This window comes from Bubalus bubalis, chromosome 22 (genome assembly GCF_019923935.1).
Source record: "Bubalus bubalis isolate 160015118507 breed Murrah chromosome 22, NDDB_SH_1, whole genome shotgun sequence".
Taxonomy (NCBI): Eukaryota; Metazoa; Chordata; class Mammalia; order Artiodactyla; family Bovidae; genus Bubalus; species Bubalus bubalis.
Genome location: NC_059178.1, coordinates 40,337,031 through 40,359,899, shown reverse-complemented (window position 1 = coordinate 40,359,899; position 22,869 = coordinate 40,337,031). Strand labels below are relative to the sequence as shown.

Genomic DNA, 22,869 nt, shown 5'->3' with positions numbered 1-22,869 from the left:
TTAACAGATGCAATTTAACTTATCCTACACAATTTGGACCAAAAAACTTGGTACATGGCTTGCTTTTACAAAGAAAGAAAAAGGATTTTCAATCTGGTTTATTTTTTATCTATTACAAATGTATATACAAAATCCTCCATCAAATTCTGCTAAAGTACACAGCATGAACCTTGAGAAATTAAATTTTGGTTTGTCTCTGAAAAATAACATGAGCTAGCTTTTAGAGTCACCAAAGAGAGAACAGTTGGGAAGAGCAGCCAAGTAGGTTGGTGGCAATAGCCAAGTAGGAAAGAAAAAAGTAAAGATTTCAGAGACTTCCTAAATGAAGAGAGACGAGTCATCAGAAGTAGCAGGGGTTTTGGGGGGCAAAGCTCCAGTCAGAGAGTAGAGGAGTGCTATACCATCAGCTGCTAACTCGTGAGCTTTCTCATTCACCAGTCCAGCAGACTGAGGGCTCTTTGCAAAGGGAACTTTCCCGAAGAGGCAGAAAGCTGAAGCCTGAGGATCTTGGAATGCTTCTGAAAGGCTGGACCTGCACTTCTAACACAGACCTTAAACAACAGGGCTCTTTCTTTGTGGTTTCTGAGGCCTGACATGTGACCTAGCAAAAGCAGCAATCTGAGCAGCCCACACTTTATTCATTTATTCAACAAATATTTACTGACTTCTCTAGTCAATCCTAAAGGAAATCAACTGAATATCCTTTGGAAGGACTGACTTAGCTAAGCTGAAGCTCCAATACTTTGGCCACCTGATTCGAAGAGCCAACTCACTGGAAAAAACCCTGATGCTGGGAAAGATGAAGGCAAAAAGAGAAGGGGGTGGTGGAGGATGAGATGGTTGGATGGCGTCACTGATTCAATGGACATGAATTTGAGCAAACTCCGGGAGACGGTGAAGGACAGAGGAGCTGGGGTGCTGCAGTTCATGGGGTAACAGTCAGACCCGACTTGGCGACTGACCAACCACCATGTACCAGGCAGTCAATATTCTGGGATTACTATGTGGAGATACTGTGGTGAATAAGACAGGCACAGTCTCTGCCTTATGGACAAAAGGCAAAACAAACAAACAAAAAAACAGAGAAGTGAATAAATGAGATCACTTCCACCCAGTGCTATGAGAGAGGGGAGGCTTCCAGGAGGAAAGGTGGTCAGGAAGGCTGAGGATCCAGACCGCAATGAGCCTACAGAGCTGGAGAGTGGGGGTGGGAGCAGGGAAAAGACTAGTGGGGCCTTACAGGAAAATGTAAGGAATTTTTATGTCATAATTAAGGCAGTAGGGGAAGATTCCCCTGGAGGACGAAATGGCAACCCACTCCAGTATTCTTACCTGAAAAATCCCAGGGACAGAGCAGTTTGGCCGGATACAGTCCATAGGGTGGCAAACACAACCGAGCAACTGAGCACAAGCAGAGGTAAGGCAGTTAGGGATCCATTAAATGTCTTTACATAGGGGAATTAAGTTGTCTGATTTCTGTTTTTAAACGATCACTTTGGCAGCTGTTTTGTAATATAAACTGTCAAGCCTCAAGTCAGAAAATGACCACGCATTCTGCAAATTCAATGTGAGCTCACTGCCAAAGCTCTTGGTTAAGAGTCTCATCTTGTTTCCCTGACAAGTAATAAACTGGTCATAATAAAGTTGTATGGCATAGCAAGTAGTTGGCAAAGGTGAGAGTCATGCCTTGGTTTCAAATCTTGCTTCCCACTTACCAGTTATGAGCACTCGGCAAGCTATTTACTTGTGCCTCAATGATCTCAGCTGTGAAATCGGAATAACAAAAGTTCTTACTATCTCAGCGTTGTTGTGAAAATGAAATTACATGTAAAGCACGGTGATAGTGCCTGGTACAAAGTAATTAACATTCATAAATATTCATAATACTTCTTTCAGAGAACTACTGTGACGATCACATGACACAATGCATGTGAAAAGGCTTATGAAACCGTAAAGACTGTCTTAGTGGCAGAATTCTTTCTTTTTCTTGTCTTTCAAGCGGAACCCAGAAGGCTGGGATACCGGGGGAGGAAGGCGCGAGGCCAAGCGCAGCCTCAAAGCGGTCATTGTCGTTGGACAGCCCTTCCCCCGGCCCAGAGCGCATCTCCATGGCAACGTGGGGCTTCGCCTCCCCCCGCCTCCTGGGGCCCACAGACCGGAAGCAGTCCGCGCCGGGGGCTGCTGGGAAACGGCTTGTGAGCGGCGCTTCTGCGTCGGACGAGGACAGCGAAGCGGCTGTGGTTCCCGAGCCCGAGGTTTGCGCGAGTAGGGGGGAAGGGTGTGAGAGAGACGCTGGCCTGGGGGCTGCAGACTGCTTGACAAGAGTCAGCGAAGAAGCCTGGCGGGAACATTCCTCGGCTTCTTCCAGAGGCGCGGGGGACAGGCCGCGGTCTTCGTGCCCGGCAGTTGTGGGATGGGCAAGGGAAGACAGAAAGCCAGATAGGGCTTTCAGCACCCTCGAAGAGTCCTCCGTCCCTTGTGTCCTTCGCGACCCCCGACTTCCCCTCCCCCATCAGCCGGTTTTGTTCTATTTCGAGGCCCTGAAATCTCGCGGAGAGTTCTGGGATTCTTTTCGGGCGGAGGTGGGAGTGGGCGGGCTTCGCGCGGGGCCTGCCGGGACTTGTAGTTTAGCCGGCCGCGGGCGGAAGTGCCGCGGCTCGTTTGCTGTTGTGGCCGGGTGGCATTCGGTCTGAGGAAAGCCGCCGCCGCGAGTGCGGGAAAAGGGGGCTGAAGTTGTTGGGGTGGGGGCGCAGTTCACAGCGGCACTCTGCAGGACTGCGTGGGGAGGTCACCTGGGACGGGGCTCTCCGCCCAAAGACGGTCGGGACCGCGGGCCTGCGTTCGCCGCACCTCCTCACATCCCACTGCCAGGGTGCTGTTGGAGAACGTAAAAAGAAGAGAAATTTCTTTTCTATAGAATGCTTGAACCGTAGAAAGGTAGGGTCTTGGAATAGAAACAGATCTATAGGCCAAAGCTACATGTTTATAAGGCCGCCACACTCCAGAGTATTTAATTAAACTTGTGTGTATGTTACCTGGTAAGATCTTTTCTGATTCCTAGTTTTGGTAGGGTTACAGGAAGTTTTTGGAAATTGGCTTTCATATTCTGGGGCCTGTATGGGTGCATTGAGCAGCTGCGTGGCTCATTCTTAACGGGTGTTGTAGACAATGGCATGGGCATGACTGTGCAAATACCAAGGAAAGGGTTAGAAATAGCACAAGGTCTCCATGAAGGTAGTAACTGTGGAGATTGTGAGTCATTCAGTGTCAACGGAAGAATCTGCATCACAAAGGTGTTAGGAGAGTTCTTTCCCCTAGAATTTGCTGATTAATGCCTGTCGTTCCTAATTTAAAGGTATTTATGGTGTGGAGAGTAACTGAAAAATAATTAAATTTTATGGCACATAGTGGTTACTTTTTTCCAACATTATTATCTATTCCTGAGCAAGTGAATTTTTTTTAAACGTATATTTAAAGTCCTAGTAGTTCTTAAACATTTAAAAAATAACCCTTAAACGTTTTGTGAAAAAAATTTTTTTTAAACAGATAATAAAAAAGCAGTCCCTGCTTTTGAGATGACCTAAGTGTGTCAAGGAACACCAGTATTGAATTATAGATAATGTGTTCAAGGGTCAGATGCATTTAGATAACACTGAGAAGGGCTGGTTTTTAACTTAGATTCTTTTGATTGTTGAAATAAGTTGTGTTGATCATAGGTTGGCAAACTTTATCTCTAAAGGACCAGGGTAAATATTAAGTTTCTCATGCCCTATAGTGCCTATTGCAACTACTCAACTCTGCTATTGTAGTATGAACAAATGAATAAAATTATTTATGAGACAGATGATTTAATTTCATGTCATTTTCACATGTCATGGAGTGTTCTTTTGATTTTTTTCCCACCATGTACAAGTGTGAAAACTATTCTTAGTATACGCATTGTACAAAAATGGGCAGCAGGCCAGACTTGGCCATGAGCTGTAGTTTGCAAACTTCTGATTCAGGTTATTTATTGATTGGAATTTTTAATCTAGTAAAAGAATACATTTTTATTTCCTTTAATCATTCTGTGTCCAGGTTCTTAGAATATTTAGTCATTTATATATTTTTCATTTCTTGTGTCTCAGGAGTGCCTGTGAAGAAAACTGGGTATTTCCCTAAGGTATCTTGCCTTGATTGTCTTTCCTTGAAGTATTATAAATCAGGATGTCTGCACAGTCAGTGGAAGAGGATTCAATACTTATCATCCCAACTCCAGATGAAGAGGAAAAAATTCTAAGAGTGAAGTTGGAGGAGGATCCTGATGGTGAAGAGGGGTCGAGTATCCCCTGGAACCATCTTCCTGACCCGGAGGTTTTTCGCCAGAGATTCAGGCAGTTTGGATACCAGGATTCACCTGGGCCCCGGGAAGCTGTGAGCCAGCTTCGAGAACTTTGCCGTCTGTGGCTCAGGCCAGAGACACACACAAAAGAACAAATCTTGGAGCTGGTTGTACTAGAGCAGTTTGTTGCCATCCTTCCCAAGGAGCTACAGACTTGGGTTCGAGAGCATCATCCAGAGAATGGAGAGGAGGCGGTGACGGTCCTGGAGGATTTAGAGAGTGAACTAGATGACCCTGGACAGCCAGTAAGTTTCTTGTGTTAGGAGCACTGGCATAGCAGTATTCACAGCTTCTGGATTAGTTCTACTCAACTAAGTTAGAATTATGTTTATGCTTCCCCTCCCCGCCCTTTATTGTTTATGCTGCTTTGCCCTCTAGGCCTCTGCAGCATATGTTTTGTATGGTTTTCTTTGGTGTGTGTTTTAGTTTTGATTCTCATCAAATTCCTTCTCAACTGAACCAATTCCTATCATTTCCAGGTTTCTCTTCGGCGACGAAAACGGGAAGTGTTAGTGGAGGAGGTAGTATCTCAAGAAGAAGCTCAGGGATTACCGAGTTCTGAGCTTGATGCTGTGGAAAACCAGCTCAAGTGGGCATCCTGGGAGCTCCATTCCCTAAGGCACTGTGGTGAGGACCGGAACTCCGTATGGGCTGGAGAGTGAGAGTGTGGCCCTTTTGTCCAGAACTCTGCTTATTTTTACTGGGAGCAGGGAGGGGGAATAATCACCTTTACCTGATTGCTTAGACATAGACACATTGTAGGAGTTCTATTCTTATGTGATAACAATTGGTTTGCTAACCTTGAGTCTTTTATTCTTCAACATAACATCATCAACCTTTTCTTTGCTTTTATGTCTTTCTTTGAAGGCCTGCCCATTTCTGGTGGGCATTTGACTTACTCTGAGCCATAACCCACCTGTAGACCAGGTCCCTCTGTATTGCTTATTTGCCACCTGTTTCACATCCTTCCAGTTTCCTACCTAGTACCCTTGGTATAATAAGCTTACCTCTTCAAATCTAGTTTTTTGTTTGTTATCACCAAAATCTTTTAGAATTTTCAGCTTTTTTGGTTTTTCTTCAACATAAGTACAGAAAAATTAAATGGAAAGATTGTTCACTAATGCCATTCTTTCCCAGCATCTTGGCAGTTAATGCCACATATTTATTTTGATACAATCCTGTATATTCCTAAACCTGCTAGATTTCTTTTTCATATTTATAGGAATTAAAATGAAATTTTGTTTGCGACTGCTTTGGGCATCATTTCTTGAGGTAGTTGAAGGTAATGCTAGTGCGAGCCAGATGAGTCCTGAGTTCTGCCCCTTTGAATTATGGGGTGTTCTTCTCTGCAGTAAAGTTTGAGAACCAGCATCTTTGGTTTTGGAGGTGGCATCTTCTTGGGTGGCAAACTTCTCCCTTGCTTGAATTGTAGAATAGACTTCATTCTTGCCTCTTTAAACTGTAGAATAGAATAATTCCCGCCTCGTTTTAGCGTTCTGGTCTTTACCACACTTGGGGACTAAATTCTTTCTGTGCCATTTGTCACCTTCACACTCACTTCTCTGTTACTCAAGTCTCCAGACCTCACTCATCTCCTCTGACTCGTCAGTGTCTCTTGGTCAGCTTTCTTTTCTGTCTCTTTCTTAATCATTTGTTACAGACTTTCTCACTATGTACAAGTGTTTTGAGTGCTTCTGCTCACCCTTCAGTAACTATTCATCAAAGCTTGAAGTTTCAGGAAGGTCTTAAATGAGACTTACTCATACCACTCCTGCCTATAGGTAGATAATGGTATCTCATGTTGGCAATTCAGGCTGTTCTTTCATTGTGCATATCTAACAGGCCTAGAAGTCACAGCTCGTCTTAATACCATGACAAATACCAAATACAGCAAGTTGCTTTTATAGGAAAACTTCAGTCATTAAAAGAGCCTTGAATTTGTAAGTGTCATGTCCCAAGTTAACACAGGATGCTCCCGGCTTACCTTCAGCTGCTTCTTGTCTGGACTGCTGTATTCTCCTTATAATCTAATCTTGGCTTTGACCTGCTTTGTCTTGCTCATTTTAGAAAAATCACTGTCTGACAGATTGGTTACTTACACTTGTATTTTGATATAACTTCTCCCTTTTTCAAAGCAAAACAATGTGACTTCCTGATGGCAAATTTTGATTTATTTTTCTCCTGACCTTAGTTGCATCTCTGTGTCTCCTAACAAACTTAGACTGAAACATCTGTACTTTTTCCACCCTTCGATTTTTGACCACCATTGTGTAACCCACTCCCTGTGCTACCACTCACTAGTATACAGCCTTTTAATTCCTCATATGTTCTCATGCTCTCACCTCATTAACCTCATAATCAGTTGTCTTCATTTTTTTCTTTTTTGAGACTAGGCAGTATCATCACCAGTTTCATAGTGCTGTTTATAGACATATACAAGCTATTTACTTCTACTTCATTTTTTTAAACATTTTTTTTTTCTTCAGTTGTCTGTCCTCCCAGAATAGGAAGTAAGTGATAATTACATTTTCTGTTTATTTCAGATGATGATGCTAGGACTGAAAATGGAGCTCTAGCTCCAAAGCAGGAGATTCCTTCAGCAGGAGAATCTCATGAAGTTCCCGGCACTCTCAATATAGGTGTTCCTCAAATCTTTAAATATGGAGAAACCTGTTTCCCTAAGGGCAGATTTGAAAGAAAGAGAAATCCCTCCCGAAAGAAACAGCATATATGTGACGAATGTGGGAAACACTTCAGTCAGGGCTCAGCCCTTATTCTTCATCAGAGAATCCACAGTGGGGAGAAACCCTATGGATGTGTTGAGTGTGGGAAAGCATTCAGCAGAAGTTCCATCCTCGTGCAGCACCAGAGAGTCCACACTGGAGAAAAACCTTACAAATGTCTCGAATGTGGAAAAGCCTTTAGCCAGAATTCTGGGCTTATCAATCACCAGAGAATCCATACTGGGGAAAAACCTTATGAATGCGTTCAGTGTGGGAAATCCTATAGTCAAAGCTCAAATCTTTTTAGACATCAGCGAAGACACAATGCAGAAAAACTTCTCAATGTTGTGAAAGTTTAAGAAATTAAAAAAAAAAAGTCAGCACTCAGGTCTTTTTCTTCTGAAATGAAGACAAAATTAAAAACATGAAATGACATAGTTTTCCTATAGACTGTTAGAAAATCCACTGGGAAATGTAGAAAATCTTTACCCACTATTATCTTGAAAGGAATGGTGTCATACCTGCCTAGAAACTGAAATTTTAAACTTAATTCAGGTGTTAATGCCTAATCTTCCATGTGATATTTCTTATTATTTTTCCTAATGATGAGCTACCTGATCTTTGTCCCTTTGTTACAAAGTTTGCTTCTTAGACAGATATATTATTTGTGTTGGTCATCGAAATGTTCTTTGCAAGGATACATTCCCTTCTGCATTGAAAAGCAACATAAGAATTACAAAATCTGAAAACTGAAACCACTTTTTCCGGATTTACCTGTTTCCTTTTACCTAATTTGAATATGCATTTTTGAAAATAGAAGATAAAAGGTGACCAAAAACCAGAGTGAAATGAGCCTTAAAACTCAGATAAGAAGTGACAGTTGATAAAACATCAAAAAGTGAATGGGATACCTAGATTGGGGAAGACTGACAAATACTTTGATCCAATAATTGAAGTGTATCAGGAATTTATTCTAGGTATAATTATCTGCCTGCTGGAAAACTCAAAAATAGCTCATCCTACCTGTAATTGAGAAGCAACCTACTCATGAAAATAATGTCTTCTCATGTATCATTAGAAAGTGAACAGTTTAAACAAACAGCTGTAAAGCTTTGAAGGTAGAAATTATAACACTAGGGGAGGATCTGTAGTGAATGGCAGCATTGAAGGGCAAATGTAAATGAGTAATGGTCTGTCTTGGCTTTTAGAAAACAAAAGACTTGAAGATCTAAGTAAGTCGTTATTTTTCTTTCACTTTTGTTGAGGACAGGAAAATCCCTGATAGGTGGGGAACAAGGTATCAGGGTTTTGATTTTACTCTTTTGGTACAAAAGGGTTGAACACCAAGCTAACAGAGCAGCCATGGGTTTATTATTAAATTTTCTACCAACAAGGCACTGTGCTAGGTACTGTAACCCTGCCACGGGTAGGTAGGTATTCTTCCACTGTAAGTCACTGGGGGTTGGTATAAAGCTGTTTCCTGTGAGTTAGCCGCTCCCCCCACCCCAATCTAAGCAGTCTTGGGGTGGGGGGTCACCTCTGAGATTCCTAGAGCCATAGTTCTCTTACCAGGGTGTTGTATTGGGGAAAGGAGGACTCAGCTCAAAGAGCTAGCCAGCTCGTCAGCAGTCTTCAGAGGTGAGTCCAAGATAACTATCACAGTTTGGAAGTTTATGGGTCTTTTATAAAAAAAAAAAACTAATCAATCTCTAGTAGTATTGAGGTTGTACTTAACATATTAGATTGAATGGATTGTTCTATTTAAAAAAGAACTAGGCTATTAACTAGTTTATTAATCGTCAGAGTTGGTGGAGCTTTTTTTAATTTTAAGTCTTAACACATTTTTTTAAAAATGTATAAAAGTAATAACATTGTAGTAGTAGGATTATATACTCCTTGGTTGAGAATCCCAAATACTGTGGTTCTGTTTAGTGGAAAACTCTGGAAGTTAAAATATATAGATTATGAGAAAAGGCTTTTTTATAGTGGGCATAATTGTGTGGAAAATGACCCATGTGAATAAAAAATTACGTATTTCCAGAGTTATGGGTTACATCTGGTGCTTGGATCAAATTAAAAAATGGAAGGTGCGATTTGCATGAGCCTGTTAAAAAGCAGAGTAATAAATGCAAGGCTAGCTGGTGGAGAAGTGAGGCAGAATGGAGCTTGTTTATAGAATTTTTTGATAATTATAAGAAATGTGCTTTATAGATTAAGATTTATTGAAGTATAAATATGTAGTAATGATATAATGTATTTTAAGTTATACAAGAATATGTAGGGACTTTTGTTTGGGTCTTTTTCTCTTTGTGGCTAAGAGGAAACAAGTCAGAGTCCAATAAAGCTATGAATTCCTCTGCTCTAAGATAAAATGGTCTTGGGTTGATTGATTTATTTATAACTGGCTTCTTTCCAAGTAGGTTCTGAAGTGGCATATTTGGAATACTGCTGGGATGACAGAATTCTTTTATCAGAGTAGGTAAGAATGGAGTAACCTCTTGGTGGTTAGAGTTTCATGGTTTTTTAGATCTTCTGCTTTTCCTGTATACAAAGAAGCTGCCCTGTGGTACATTTGTCATAAATGCCAAAGATGTTTGGTGTAATGTGAGAACTTAGAAAAAAGTATTAGAGTTGGCAAATGTGAGTTTGTCTTGTCATCTCTGATACCTGTGTGTTGTTTAAGAAGGATTCTGAGACTAAGGCAAGGCTCGGGGGGGGAAATGGACTGGACCCCAGAAAACTGGGTGATGATACACATTAAAAGGAAATGATTGTGTACTCCCCATCTCTGGTTATATATTCAGTGCTTTGTGATTTCGTCTGGACTTTTCATTTATGTCCACTCAGATGATCATAGTTGGCAAATCTGGGGGGTGCCCAGCCTTTGATGAAGTGGTGATCTAGCATTGCCAAGCAGTGGCATCTGTTGGGTTAGCAAATGAGCAGTCATTATTAATGGCAAGCAGACTGCTTATGCCTGACCAATAGCCACTGACCACTTGCTCATTACTGCGAAATTTTCTTTTGATTTTCTTGGAGGTTGAACTCTCCACATTCACACCCAGTTGGCACTTGATCATTTAGCAGTAGGTCTGTCACATTTGTGTAAGTTGCAGGGAGGGTTCTATGTACTGAAATAATCTGCATGCCAGTCATTGGGTTAGACACTACCCATCTCCCTTAGATTTGTAGACTAGGAAAGCAAGATTTAGAGATCGCGTGACTTGCATGTGGCCAGTTAGAGCTAAAACTCAAATCTAGTTCTGTGAACTCCAGGGATGTATTTTTTTTTCACAGTGCAATGAATGATGGCTATTAAACCTTGATTGGTAAATTTTATGCTTTTATCTTATGGTTAGCAAATATAAAGGCTATTAAAACATACTTGTTTGACTTTTCTACAGTGCAGAAATACAAAATGAAAAAGGACATATCTTTTTATGGTCTAAATTGACAAGTAATTATTTGGTTTGCTCTTCTTCCAGACTTAGGCATATACATAATTAAGCAAAAACGTGTTAATAGCTGACAGTTGTCACTGTACACAGACACTGTTGGAAGCGCTTTACCATGGATTAACTCTTAATCCCCCCACCAACCATATGAGGTAGGTACATATCCCCATTTTACATGTACTGCACTGAAAATTGCCTCCTCTCCCTCCCACTTGGATGTAGACTTTTATTTTTTTATGGCTACATACTAACCCATTGAATCAATACGCTGTAACTGGGACTTCCCAGGCAGTCCAGTGGTTAAGACTCGGCACTCCCAATGCAGGGGGCACAAGTTCAATCCCTGATTGGGGAACTAAGATCCCACATGCCACAGCACAGCCTAAAAAAATGCTGTAACTCGTTAGACAACCCCTACTGGTAGGTAATTTCATTAGTTCCATTTTTTTTTTTTTTTATTACAAAGAAAGGTAGAGTTAACATCCGTATATATTTTGCTGCCTCTGTGGGTATTTCTGTAGCGTAAATAGCCAGAAGCAGATTTATTGGGTCAGGAAATGTACATATTTAACATTTGGAGAAATACCATGAGAAAAGATAGTACCACTTTGCAACTCCATCACTAGTTAGAGTGCCTCTTTGCCTACACTCCAAACAACCCTGATCCTTCAATGTGTTTGCTCTTTTTTTTGTTGTTGTTAATAAGGAGAATTATCTTTTTATACTTTATTTGCAATTTGCAAATATACTTTTTATTTCCAATTGTGAATTGCATTTTCCCATTTTTAATTATGAAAATATAAATGACTACCATCTCAGTGTACAAAACTTTTATATAGGAGCGAAGAGAGACCCTTTTCTCCAGCATTTCCTATCACATTCCACTGCCCACAGTTGGGTATGCATTCATCTAATCTCCTTTCCATAATTCTCATGTGAATATGCATATACATACAAATGCCATTTTTACATAAATAGGATATATATATGTATTGTTCTGCAGCTTGCTTTTTTTTGGTCTCAAAAACCAATCCTGAGGTCTTTAAACCTCCTTAATGGTTGGATAATATTCAATACTATGAAAATACCATTATTTAACTGTTCCCTTATTTTTTCTTTTGCTATTACATTGCCAAAGTAAACATCTCTTTCTTATCTTTATGCATGTGTGAGTATTTTTTTAGAATGGAGTAGAAGGTAGATTGTTGGGTCTATCAGATTGTTACCAGATTGTCTATCAGGGAACAATCTGATAGTAGACCCACCTTAGCCTTCCAAAAGGCCTTCATGACTTTCTGTTTTCACCAACTGTATGGAAAGTGCTCATTTCCCCATAAAGCTTTACCTGCACTTGATAATTTTTATCTGATGGGCAAAAAAGAGAAAAAGGATCATTTTACATTTTCCTGATTAATGGCAAGGTTGAGGTTATTTTCATATATTTATTGGCCATTTGTAGTTTTATCATGGATAGTTTGTATCCTTCACCTGCTTTTCTCTTGAGTTATGTGTAGATAAATGTTGTTTCTGTTCAGCATCTCTTTCCCTGTCTTGTGATAACAATAAATATTGTGGGGAGCCCATTCCCTGTGGCTTAGGAGAGTACATTACCAGGTCAGGCCTTTCTGAGTCCCACAGCTCCTTTGCCACAGTGATTAAAGAATGGGCGTGTAACCCAAGTCAGGCTAAAGAATACCTTCAACGGAACTTCTGCTGGAACTCTTGGAAAGAACGCTCATCAGAGATCCCACGAACTAAGGACTGTGTAAGCCTGAAAATTTGTACTATTTGGAAAGAGTCTGAGGGGAAACTCAGAGGCTAGCAGAAAGGAATGAGATCTAAGTTCTGATGTCATTTTTCTGGAGGCCCTAGATCCAGCTGTGCCTAAAGCCTGCCCTACCTCTGGACTTTAACGTTTTGTGAGCCAATAAAGTCCCTTTCTTGTTTAAAATAATTGAATTGGGTTTCTGTCCTGATTAATATAGGTTGTTTGTATTTTCTTACTGATTTGTAGAAAACCTTTGTAATTTTAAATTCTAGACTTATACTTTATGCACTACATAAGTTAATAAAATTAGCATGGCCTTCCATGATGTGGCCTCTGTCAACCTCTGCCATTTGTTACTCTACTCTTGTCTACATCACATAGCACATTCATATACTTTAAATTCCAACAATAACTGAACACATTGGGAATGTCTATAGATAAAAAACATCACACAGTCAAGTCCTTGGCATTTCTCTTCCCATCCTTCTTACAGATTGATTAACTTGGGACCCAGACTGGGGATTACACTGCTGAGTCTATGCTGTACCCACCTCCAGCCATCACTCTTAGGGTGTTCCCCGACAAACATCCCCTATATGTGACTTGGAACTCCTTCCCATGTCCTCCATTTCCTTATCTCCCCACAATGTGGTTTTCTGGGGTCCTTTTTAAAAAATTCTCAGGCCTGTGAATTTGAAGTTGCTCAGGCCCAAGACTGCCCTGGGGTTTATTGCTATTGGAAACTACAGATGGCATTCTAGGCATGGGAACAGCAAGTATGAAGAATTTGATGTAGTAGCATTGCCTGATTTGTTCAAGAGACAAGGCCAGTGGGGCTGGAGCAGAGTGAAATGGGTGAAGGTAGTGGGTGAAACCAGAGAAAGGAGTTAAGGGTGGAGAGTAGGGCCAGATCTTGGGATACTTGGTTAGCCACTGGCGAGAACTATGAATGAGATGGAAAGCTCAGAGGTTTTGGGCAAAGGAGTGTAATGAGTAGGTGCTGAGACTAGAATAAAGTGTCCCAACTAGTTTCTTTAAATTTGTAAAAAGTTTCTCTACATATTTTTATGTAAATCTGTAATAGACTATTAATATAAACTAATATATAGCTACATGAGAAAATCTTAGAAATAAAAAGCATTCCAAAAGTAACCCATGAGTCCATAATACTAGTATTACCCCAGTAACAATTTTATGTTGTGTCTACACCTATAAAAATGCACTCTGTATACCTGTCCCTGTCTCTACGTACCATACTGTGTTTACAACAGAAAGAAAAATCTAGAAAGCAGTAAACAAAGTCCGTATCTTGGTTTCTTAGTGCCACTTTCCCTTTTAACTGTGGATCAACTGTGCTTCTACCTGAGGCTGCCCTCTCTGTTGGGTCTAAGCCACCCTCTCAGACCTCAAAGGCATGCTCTAGTAATCCTTACCTCTTGCATTATAAAGTTTTCCTCTCTTTGAATTTTTTGAATTAGCATGCAAATATCCTTTTATAAAACCATCACAAAATCCTTCAGACCAAGATGACTAAATCTAACCTGCCTGAGCAAGTACAATATTAGACAAAATGTATCAGAAGCAAAGAATAGGAGAGAGGAGATCCCTGAAATGGGAAATGTGAGGCAAATTTGGGGCTTCCCTGATGGCTCAGATGGTAAAGAATCTGCAATGCAGGAGACCTGGGTTCGACCCCTGAGAAGGGAATGCAACCCACTCCAATATTGCCTGGAGAATTACATGGACAGTTCGATGGGATCCCAAAGAGTGGGACACGACTAAGCAACTAACACTTCTAACTTTCACTGCCTGTGGCCTTCCAGGCCACAGCACAGGGAGGGAGAACTCAAGCAACCTGGCAGTCTCCCTCAATGAGAAGATGGAGCAGGGGCCCTGAGAGGTCAAGGGACTAGCTTTTGCAGGGTGGAGTATCAAAGAGGAGAACTAAACGTTGGAGATCTGCAGAGGGTCCTTCACAAGCATTCAGCTGAGTGGAAACTATCTGAGGTAGAGGAAAGAACCATCCAGAAGAATTGGGGGGGATGGGGCGGGGAATCACTGGAACTCACAATGGCCAGGAATAGTACCATCAGGCAGAGCAGAAAGCCTTAAAAGTGGCAGGATATCTGTTAGAGCTGTGGTTCTCAAAAGAGGGCAGTTTTGGCGCATGCACACCTTCCCTGTCCCCCCACCCCCCACTCTCACAGGAGGCAATTGGTGACTTCTGGAGACAGTTTGGTTTTCACAGCCAGAGGAGATGAACCTATACTGGCATCTAGTGGGTGGAGGCCAGAGATGCTGCTGCTGCTGCTGCTAAGTCACTTCAGTCTCTGTGCAACCCCACAGACAGCAGCCCACCAGGCTCCCCCGTCCCTGGGATTCTCCAGGCAAGAACACTGGAGTGGGTTGCCATTTCCTTCTCCAATGCATGAAAGTGAAAAGTGAAAGTGAAGTTGCTCACTTCACTAAGACTTCACTAAGACTCTTAGTGACCCCGTGGACTGCAGCTAAACATTCTATAATGAATCATCTGGCATTAAATGTCAATAGTGCTGAGGTTGAAAAACTGGGTCCAAAATGTAGTCTTACCTCCATAGGAGAAAAATGAACCCTAGACAACACTGCCTGAAAGATATTTAATAGCAAGACCTAATAGGATAAAACTGTCTAAGTAATTTAAACACATCCAAGAACAAAGCTCAAGAATATACATTTATTAAAAATACTTAGCACCCAACAGCGTACAATACACAATGACTGGCAACCAATAAAAAATTGGGTAACTCACATCATGCAAAGAAGCAGGAAAATGCAACCATAATAAGAAAAACCACTCAAATTGATCCAGAAGTGACAATTAGACAAGCTCATTAAGACAGTTATTAAACTGTATTCCATAGATCAAGAAGCTAAGGAAATACAAAACATGCTCAGTAGCAACATGAAATCTAAAAACAACCAAATCAAGCTTTCGGAGATGAAAGCTACAATATCAGATTCTTTTTTAAAAAAAGCACAGATGGGATTAATTGTGGATTAAACATAACAGAAAAAAAAATTACCGTAGGTAAGACATAGCAAAAATCATTCAAAATGAAAAAAAGGAAAAGAAAATACTGAGAAAAAAATGAACAGAGCTGCAGTTCAATATTGGAGAATGGCACCCCACTCCAGTACTCTTGCCTGGAAAATGCCATGGACAGAGGAGCCTGGAAGGCCGCAGTCCATGGGGTCGCTAAGAGTCAGACACGACTGAAGCGACTTAGCAGCAGCAGCAGCAGCAGCAGCAGCAAGGTGAGGGGAGAAAGGAACAGAGAAATATTTCAACAAATTATTTCTGGGACACAGTTTTTACAGGTAAATTTTTAGCCATGAAATATATTAGAAAAAAAAGTCTTGATTTAATTACTTCAGCTTCCACTTTAAGAAACCAGAATAAGAATAAATTAAGCCCAAAGTAAATAGAAGAAAAGAAAGACTAGATTGGAAATCAATAGAAAACAAAAATAAGGAATCAATTTCTATACTCTATTTAAACCAAAAGCAACTTTTTAAAAAGAACAAGATAAACTTCAAAGCCAAAGTGATCAGGAAAAAAAAAATAGATGCAAATTATATCAGGAATGAGAGGTGTGACATTACTGAATATTAAACTAATTCTCCAAATAAAGGGTAGTAATCAAGTTTGCTAAACTCCATATGCTGGTTCCAGTACTAACTTATTGTTTGAGCTGTCAGCAGTATTTTGCATAACTGACATTTTCATTTGGCTTCAGGAACAACACACTTGGTTTTTCTCTACCTTGTGGGACATGTCTTCTCAGTCTCAATGCTGGTATTTCCTCAACTCTCTAGCCTTCACTATGTTGGAGTGCCTGAGGGGTCAGCATTCAAATCTCTGGTTTTCTACCTATGTTCACTTCCTAGGATCTCATCTGGTCTTCAGTTCAGTTCAGTTCAGTTGCTCAGTCGTGTCTGACTCTGCAACCCCATGAATCACAGCACACCAGGTCTCCCTGTCCATCACCAATTCCCAGAGTTCACCCAGACTCACGTCCATCGAGTCAGTGATGCCATCCAGCCATCTCATCCTCTGCCATTCCCTTCTCCTCCTGCCCCCAATCCCTCCCAGCATCAGAGTCTTTTCCAATGAGTCAACTCTGCATGAGGTGGCCAAAGTACTGGAGTTTCAGCTTTAGCATCATTCCTTCCAAAGAAATCCAAAGGCTGATCTCCTTCAGAATGGACTGGTTGGATCTCCTTGCAGTCCAAGGGACTCTCAAGTCTTCTGCAACACCACAGTTCAAAAGCATCAATTCATCTGGTCTTAGGTCTTTACAACTAGTATCTAGGATTCCAAAATCTATTCCAGCCTTGACCTCTTCCCTGAATTACAGGTTCATAAATCCCTTTGCCTACCAGATATCTCCATTTTGATGCCTACTTTAATCTGGGTTCCCAAGAAAACAGAGCCTAAAATTAAACTTTATTGTTAATTCTTTATTGCATGCCTGCCTGCTCAGTTGTGTCAGATTCTTTGCAACCCCCTGGACTGTAGCATGCCAGGCTCCTCTGTCCATGGGATTTCCCAGGCAAGAATACTGGAGTGGGTTCCCATTTCCTCCTCCAGGGGATCTTCCTGATCCAGGGATGGAACCTGGGTCTCCTGTGTCTCCTGCATTTGCAGGTGGGTTCTTTTCCTTTATTGGGGTGGTGCAATCTCAGAACATGATGACTGAAGGTAAATGGGTAGTGAGGCAGGGAAAAAGAAAGGTACAAAGAGGGTGTTACTCTGTGTCTACAGTCAAGGCACAGCTGTTTGCATAGTTTCACTATCTTCAGAGTACACGCGGTATGAACTAGGTCATCTCACCATGGGGTAGGAGGAGGGAGATGACTTTTCTTCAGGCTCCCCTCAGTTTCCACCACAGAACATCAACTTCACACTCCCAGGTGGTATCATTGAGCCCCTCCAGCAGCAGCCACTGGGAAGTCAGGATCCAAGAAAGCACAGCAGCACAGGGGGAGTGTCGGACCAGAGACCCAGGGGGAGTCAGTTGCTCCCTCCACTTGCAGCCTGGCATGGCAACCACAAGGGTGGATGGTGCAGGCAGTCTTTTTAGAGGGTCATCAATATCAAAGAGCAGAAACCCTAGGGCTTGGAACAGTGATTCATTAGGCATCTTCAACCTAACATGCCCCAAACTTTTAATTTCTCACCAAACATGTAGTTTTCTCGTATCTTATACTGCCATCTTATAAAGTGGCAATTTTATCCTTCCAGTTGCTCAGGCCATAGCCTCCCCATCTCCCTGCTTAACTCAGTTCCCCACAAGGCAGCCAGATCATAGAAACCAGACTATACCATTTCTCTGCTCAAAATCCTCTTTCTCCTTGCTCTGAATGTCAAAGGAACACTGTGCCTGCAACTTCAGTTCAGTTGCTCAGTCATGTCTGACTCATTGCAACCCTATGGACTGCAGCACGCCAGGCCTCCCTGTCCATCACCAACTCTTGGAGTTTACTCACTCATGTCCATTGAGTCAGGGATGCCATGCAACCATCTCATCCTCTGTCGTCCCCTTCTCCTCCTACCTTCAATCTTTCCCAGCATCAGGATCATTTCAAATGAGTCAGTTCTTCCCATCAGGTGCCCAAAGTATTGCAGTTTCAGCTTCAGCATCAGTCCTTCCCATCCTCTTTTAATTTTATGGCTGCAGTCACCATCTGTAGTGATTTTGAAGCCCCCCCAAATTAAGTCTGTCACTATTTCCACTTTCCCCATCTACTTGCCATGAAGTGATGGGACTAGATGCCATGATCTTAGTTTTCTGAATATTGAGTTTTAAGCCAACTTTTTCACTTTCCTCTTTCATTTTCATCAAGAGGCTCTTTAATTCTTCTTTGCTTTCTGCCATAAAGGTGGTGTCATCTGCATATCTGAGGCTATTGATATTTCTCCCGGCAATCTTGATTCCAGTTTGTGCTTCATCTAGCCTGGCATTTTGCATGATGTACTCTGCATATAAGTTAAATAAGCAGGGTGACAATATACAGCCTTGACGTACTCCTTTCCTGATTTGGAACCAGTCTGTTGCTCCATGTCTAGTTCTGACTGTTGCTTCTTGACCTGCATACAGATTTCTCAGGAGGCAGGTCAGGTGGTCTGGTATTCCCATCTCTTTAAGAATTTTTCAGTTTGTTGTGATCCACACAGTCAATAGTCAATAAAGCAGAAATAGATGTTTTTCTGGAACTCTCTTGCTTTTTCAATGATCCAGCAGATGGTGGCAATTTGATCTCTGGTTCCTCTGCCTTTTTGAAATCCAGCTTGAACATCTGGAAGTTCATGGTTCACATACTGTTGAAGCCTGGCTTGGAGAATTTTGAGCATCACTTTTTTAGCGTGTGAGATGAGTGCAATTGTGCAGTAGTTTGAGCATTCTTTGGCATTGCCTTTCTTTGGGAATGGAATGAAAACTGACCTTTTCCAGTCCTGTGGCCACTGCTGAGTTTTCCAAATTTGCTGGCATATTGAGTGCAGCACTTTCACAGTATCATCTTTCAGGATTTGAAATAGCTCCCCTGGAATTCCATCACCTCCACTAGCTTTGTTCATAGTGATGCTTCCTAAGGCCCTCTTGACTTCACATTCCAGGATGTCTGGCTCTAGGTGAGTGATCACACCATCGTGATTATCTGGGTCATGAAGATCTCTTTTGTATAGTTCTTCTCTGTTTTCTTGCCATCTCTTCTTAATATCTTCTGCTTCTGTTAGGTCCATACCCTTTCTGTCCTTCATTGTGCCCATCTTTGCATGAAAGTTCCCTTGGTATCTCTAATTTTCTTGAAGAGATCTCTAGTCTTTCCCATTCTACTGTTTTCCTCTATTTCTTTGCACTGATCACTGAGGAAGTCTTTCTTATTTCTCCTTGCTATTCTTTGGAACTCTGCATTCAAATGGGCATATCTTTCCTTTTCTCCTTTGCCTGCAAAGTAAGTTGTCTGCAAGTTACTCCTAAACAATGCAGGGAAAACATTAAAATATATAGAGAGATGTATCTGGGTAGATAGAGTAAGTAGGTAGATAATGATAAAGCAAATGTGATAAAATGATATTTGGGGAATCTGGGGGAAGCACATATAGGAATTCTTTGTACTCTTCTTGCAACTTTTCTGTAAGTTTGTTTGAGATAATTCTGAAATTATCTCAAAATTCAAATTTAGAAAAACAGTAGCCCTGAAAGAGAGAGAGCGAATTACTTAAAAGAAAGTCAGGTAAGGTGCTGTTATTGAGAAATTTTGGGGCAGGGTGAGAGAGGAGGAATAATGAGAAAGCAATTTTAAATATCCCTTACAGCCATATTTAAAATGAAGATGTAGAGCTATGTTTATGATCAGATCAGATCAGATCAGTCGTTCAGTCGTGTCCGACTCTTTGCGACCCCATGAATCACAGCACGCCAGGCCTCTATATTTCTGGTACAACAATGGAAAAATTTTCATTTGTCACTGTCAATATGATTTTTAGAACAAAGTACACATATATATAATATGGCACTCATCAAAATACTCTTGGTCTACTCTTCTCATTAGGTGGCCAAAGTACTGGAGTTTCAGCTTCAGTATCAATCCTTCCAGTGAATATTCAGGGTTGATTTCCTTAGGGTTGACTGGTTTGATCTCCTTGCGGTCCAAGGGACTCTCAAGAGTCTTCTCCAACACCGCAGTTCAAAAGCATCAATTCTTTGGTGCTCAGCCTTCTTTATGGTCCAACTCACATCTGTACATGACTACTGGAAAAACCATAGCTTTGACTATACAGACCTTCGTCAGCAAAGTGATGTCTCTACTTTTTAATATCCTGTCTAGGCTTGTCATAGCTTTTCTTCCAAGGAGCAAGTGTCTTTTAATTTCATGGCTGCAATCACCATCCTCAGTGATTTTGGAGCCCAAGAAAGTGTCACTGTTTCCACTTTTTCCCCTTCTATTTGCCATGAAGTGATGGGACCAGATGCCATGTTCTTAGTTTTTTGAACGTTGAGTTATAAGCCAGCTTTTTCACTCTCCTCTTTCACCTTCATCAAGAAGTTCTTTAGTTCTTCTTTGCTCTCTGCCATTAGAGTGGTATCATCTGCATATCTGAGGTTGTTGATATTTCTCCCAGCAATCTCGATTCTAGCTTGTGATTCATTCAGCCTGGTATTAGTGTAAGTTATAAATGATATTGTATAGATTCAGTCTGCCTTCCAGAGAACTGGATCCCAATTCTTTGAAAGAGACTGCTTTTAATGTGCCCTGGAGGCTCAGCTGAAGCTCTTTGACAGCTGCAATGATCAAAGGCCTGAAGGGTGTTCTAGGGAGATGTGGAGAGATGGGTCTGTCAACATCCCTGGGAAAGCTGGCCTCTTGTTCTAGTTTCAGAAAGGAAATCTTCCTCTGTAAGGAACATAATCCACAGCTTCCATAAAATTAGTTGGGTAATGTATGGTCTTTTTCTATTACCTTGAAGAGATTGTGTGAGATTGTTTTTTTTTTTTCATTTACTGTCTGGAAGTATTCCCTGCTGTGTCTGGCTTGGAATATTCTTTATAGGGAAAATTTAAATTACAGATAATGTCCTTAATAGACATAGAGCTATTCAAATTTTATATTTATTATGTTAATTTTAGATTAATTTTATTTCAGGTAAAATTATTAATCATCCTCCATATTACCCCTGTAATGACTGTAGATCTGTGCTGATGGCCACTTTTGCATTCCTTACATTGACATATGGGACTTCTCTCTCTTTCTTGATTAGTTTTTCTGGGAGAATATCAAATTTAATCTTTTCCCAAAAATGAGCCTTTGGCTTTATTTTCTTTTTAAAATGTTTGCTTTCTAGTTAATTCATGCTCTACTATTTCCTTCCTTTAAAAAAAAAAAACAACAACTTTATTTTCCCTCAACTTAATTTCCATGTTCTGTTTAAAATCTATGAGAGAGTGGTTTAAAACCATTCAGCGGTCTTCCCTCCCCATTCCTGAGCAGTGGGAGCTGCAGACCAGTCTTTAGGAGGGACCTGCTGAGTAGGCACCCAGGGCACCTGTACCCGCAGACCAGTCTGGGATCTCGGGTTGAGCAGCAGTAAACTCAGGAGCTAGAGCTGTCCATCTACACTGAAATACCTCCTTGGTCACAGCCTTTTCAGCAGCAGCCTGCTCCTCCTCTTCAATCTCTTCTGGGTCTGTGTGGAAGCTGAGATCAGGTGTGACCTCCTGTGGGTGTTCATGAGAGATGGTGCCACGCATGTGCACAACTTCCTAGGCCAGCACCCATCACCTCAGACCCACTGAGTGAGCTCCCTTGTTGTTGGAAGGAACGGCGATGCCCACAGGGTGCAGAGTTGAGTCAGTGTTACACAGAGCAGTGGTAGGCCTCTGTGAGAGGCTAGTGGGCAGCCCTAGAATCAGCAACCACCGGAAGTCTCCACTCCCAGAAGACTACCTGAATCTGGTGAGTGAAATCTCCAGGACTGAAACAGTCAGCAATAGGAGTGGCCTCGGGGCAGCAGCAAACTTCAGCACAGCTTGGTGGCCAGTATGTCTGGAGGACAGGACACTGACGTTAGCCGAGTTTTCACTGGCATCAATGGCATGGCACAAGCTGCTAGAACTTTCTCCCAGATACTCTTCAGATTTATGAAGTAGATGCCATCACTTTTTCCTTTTGTAGATTCACTGTTCCATTTGGAAATCAACCTAAGTGCCTCCTAAATGGGTTCCTTATGTAAGGATTTTTCTTTTTAAAATAGTTTAATTAATTTTTCTTTATTTGGCTGCAGCAGATCTTTGTTGCGGTGGCATGCAGGATCTTTAGTTGTGGCATGTGAGCTCTTAGTTGTGGCATGTGGGATCTAGTCCCCTGACTAGGGTTTGAACCCAGGCCCCCAGCATTGGGAGCATGGCATCTTTGCCACTGCACCCAGGGAAGTCCCTATGTAAGGAATTTGAGGACCTCTTCTTCCTTCTTTTGCAGGACATAAAGAGCTCTGGATATTGTGAGTATTTCTCTTTAAATTATGATGAGAAACCAGAACAACCCATATGAATCTCTCTCTACTTTCCTTCGGGGCTTCCCAGGTGGCTCAGTGGTAAAGAATTCACCTGCAAAGCAGGAGATGCAGGTTCAATCCCTGGGTTGGGAAGATCCCCTGGAGAAGGAAACGGCAACCCGCTCCAGTATTCTTGCCTGGGAAATCCCATGGACAGAGGAGCCCAGTGGGCTACAATCTATGGGGTCACATAGAGTGACTAAACAGCAATAGCTACTTTCTTTAGATTTACTTGATATTCTTTTTCTAACATCTGGTGATGGAGACTCAAATCACTAAATTTTAGCCTTTCCCTCTCCCCCTAATACATGCACTGAACGCTGTACATTTCTCTTTAATCAGGACTTTAGTTGTATCTTACTTTATCTCTGTGGATAAAGTTGTATTTCACTTTATCCAGATAAAAATACATTCTAATTTCCATTGTGTTTGTTCCTTTTACCCAT

At 41.5% G+C, this 22,869-nt stretch overlaps 1 protein-coding gene and 1 pseudogene across 2 annotated transcripts; one reads left to right on the top strand and one right to left on the bottom strand.

Annotated features, from left to right (window-relative positions):
- The first annotated feature begins 2,103 nt into the window (after positions 1–2,103).
- Positions 2,104–12,513, top strand: ZNF24 (zinc finger protein 24). 2 transcript variants are annotated; one of them, XM_006059140.4, is made up of 4 exons: positions 2,104–2,255; positions 4,128–4,626; positions 4,861–5,008; positions 6,925–12,513. In XM_006059140.4, exons 2-4 carry the CDS (start codon positions 4,207–4,209, stop codon positions 7,461–7,463), a joined length of 1,107 nt encoding a protein of 368 aa, XP_006059202.3. In that variant the 5' UTR covers positions 2,104–2,255; positions 4,128–4,206; the 3' UTR covers positions 7,464–12,513. The 2 variants fall into 2 exon arrangements, with proteins under 2 accessions (XP_006059202.3, XP_025129038.3); XM_025273253.3 differs by lacking the exon at positions 2,104–2,255 and adding an exon at positions 2,660–2,937.
- Positions 12,514–20,417: 7,904 nt separating this feature from the next.
- LOC102392092 lies at positions 20,418–22,869 on the bottom strand (annotated as a pseudogene).

Excerpts from the sequence above, each read along its gene's own strand:
- ZNF24 (XM_006059140.4), top strand. The coding sequence starts at position 4,207 with ATGTCTGCACAGTCAGTGGAAGAGGATTCAATACTTATCATCCCAACT. Across the intron at positions 4,627-4,860 it reads TAGATGACCCTGGACAGCCA|GTTTCTCTTCGGCGACGAAA; the intron begins GTAAGTTTCTTG and ends TATCATTTCCAG. Across the intron at positions 5,009-6,924 it reads CCATTCCCTAAGGCACTGTG|ATGATGATGCTAGGACTGAA; the intron begins GTGAGGACCGGA and ends TGTTTATTTCAG.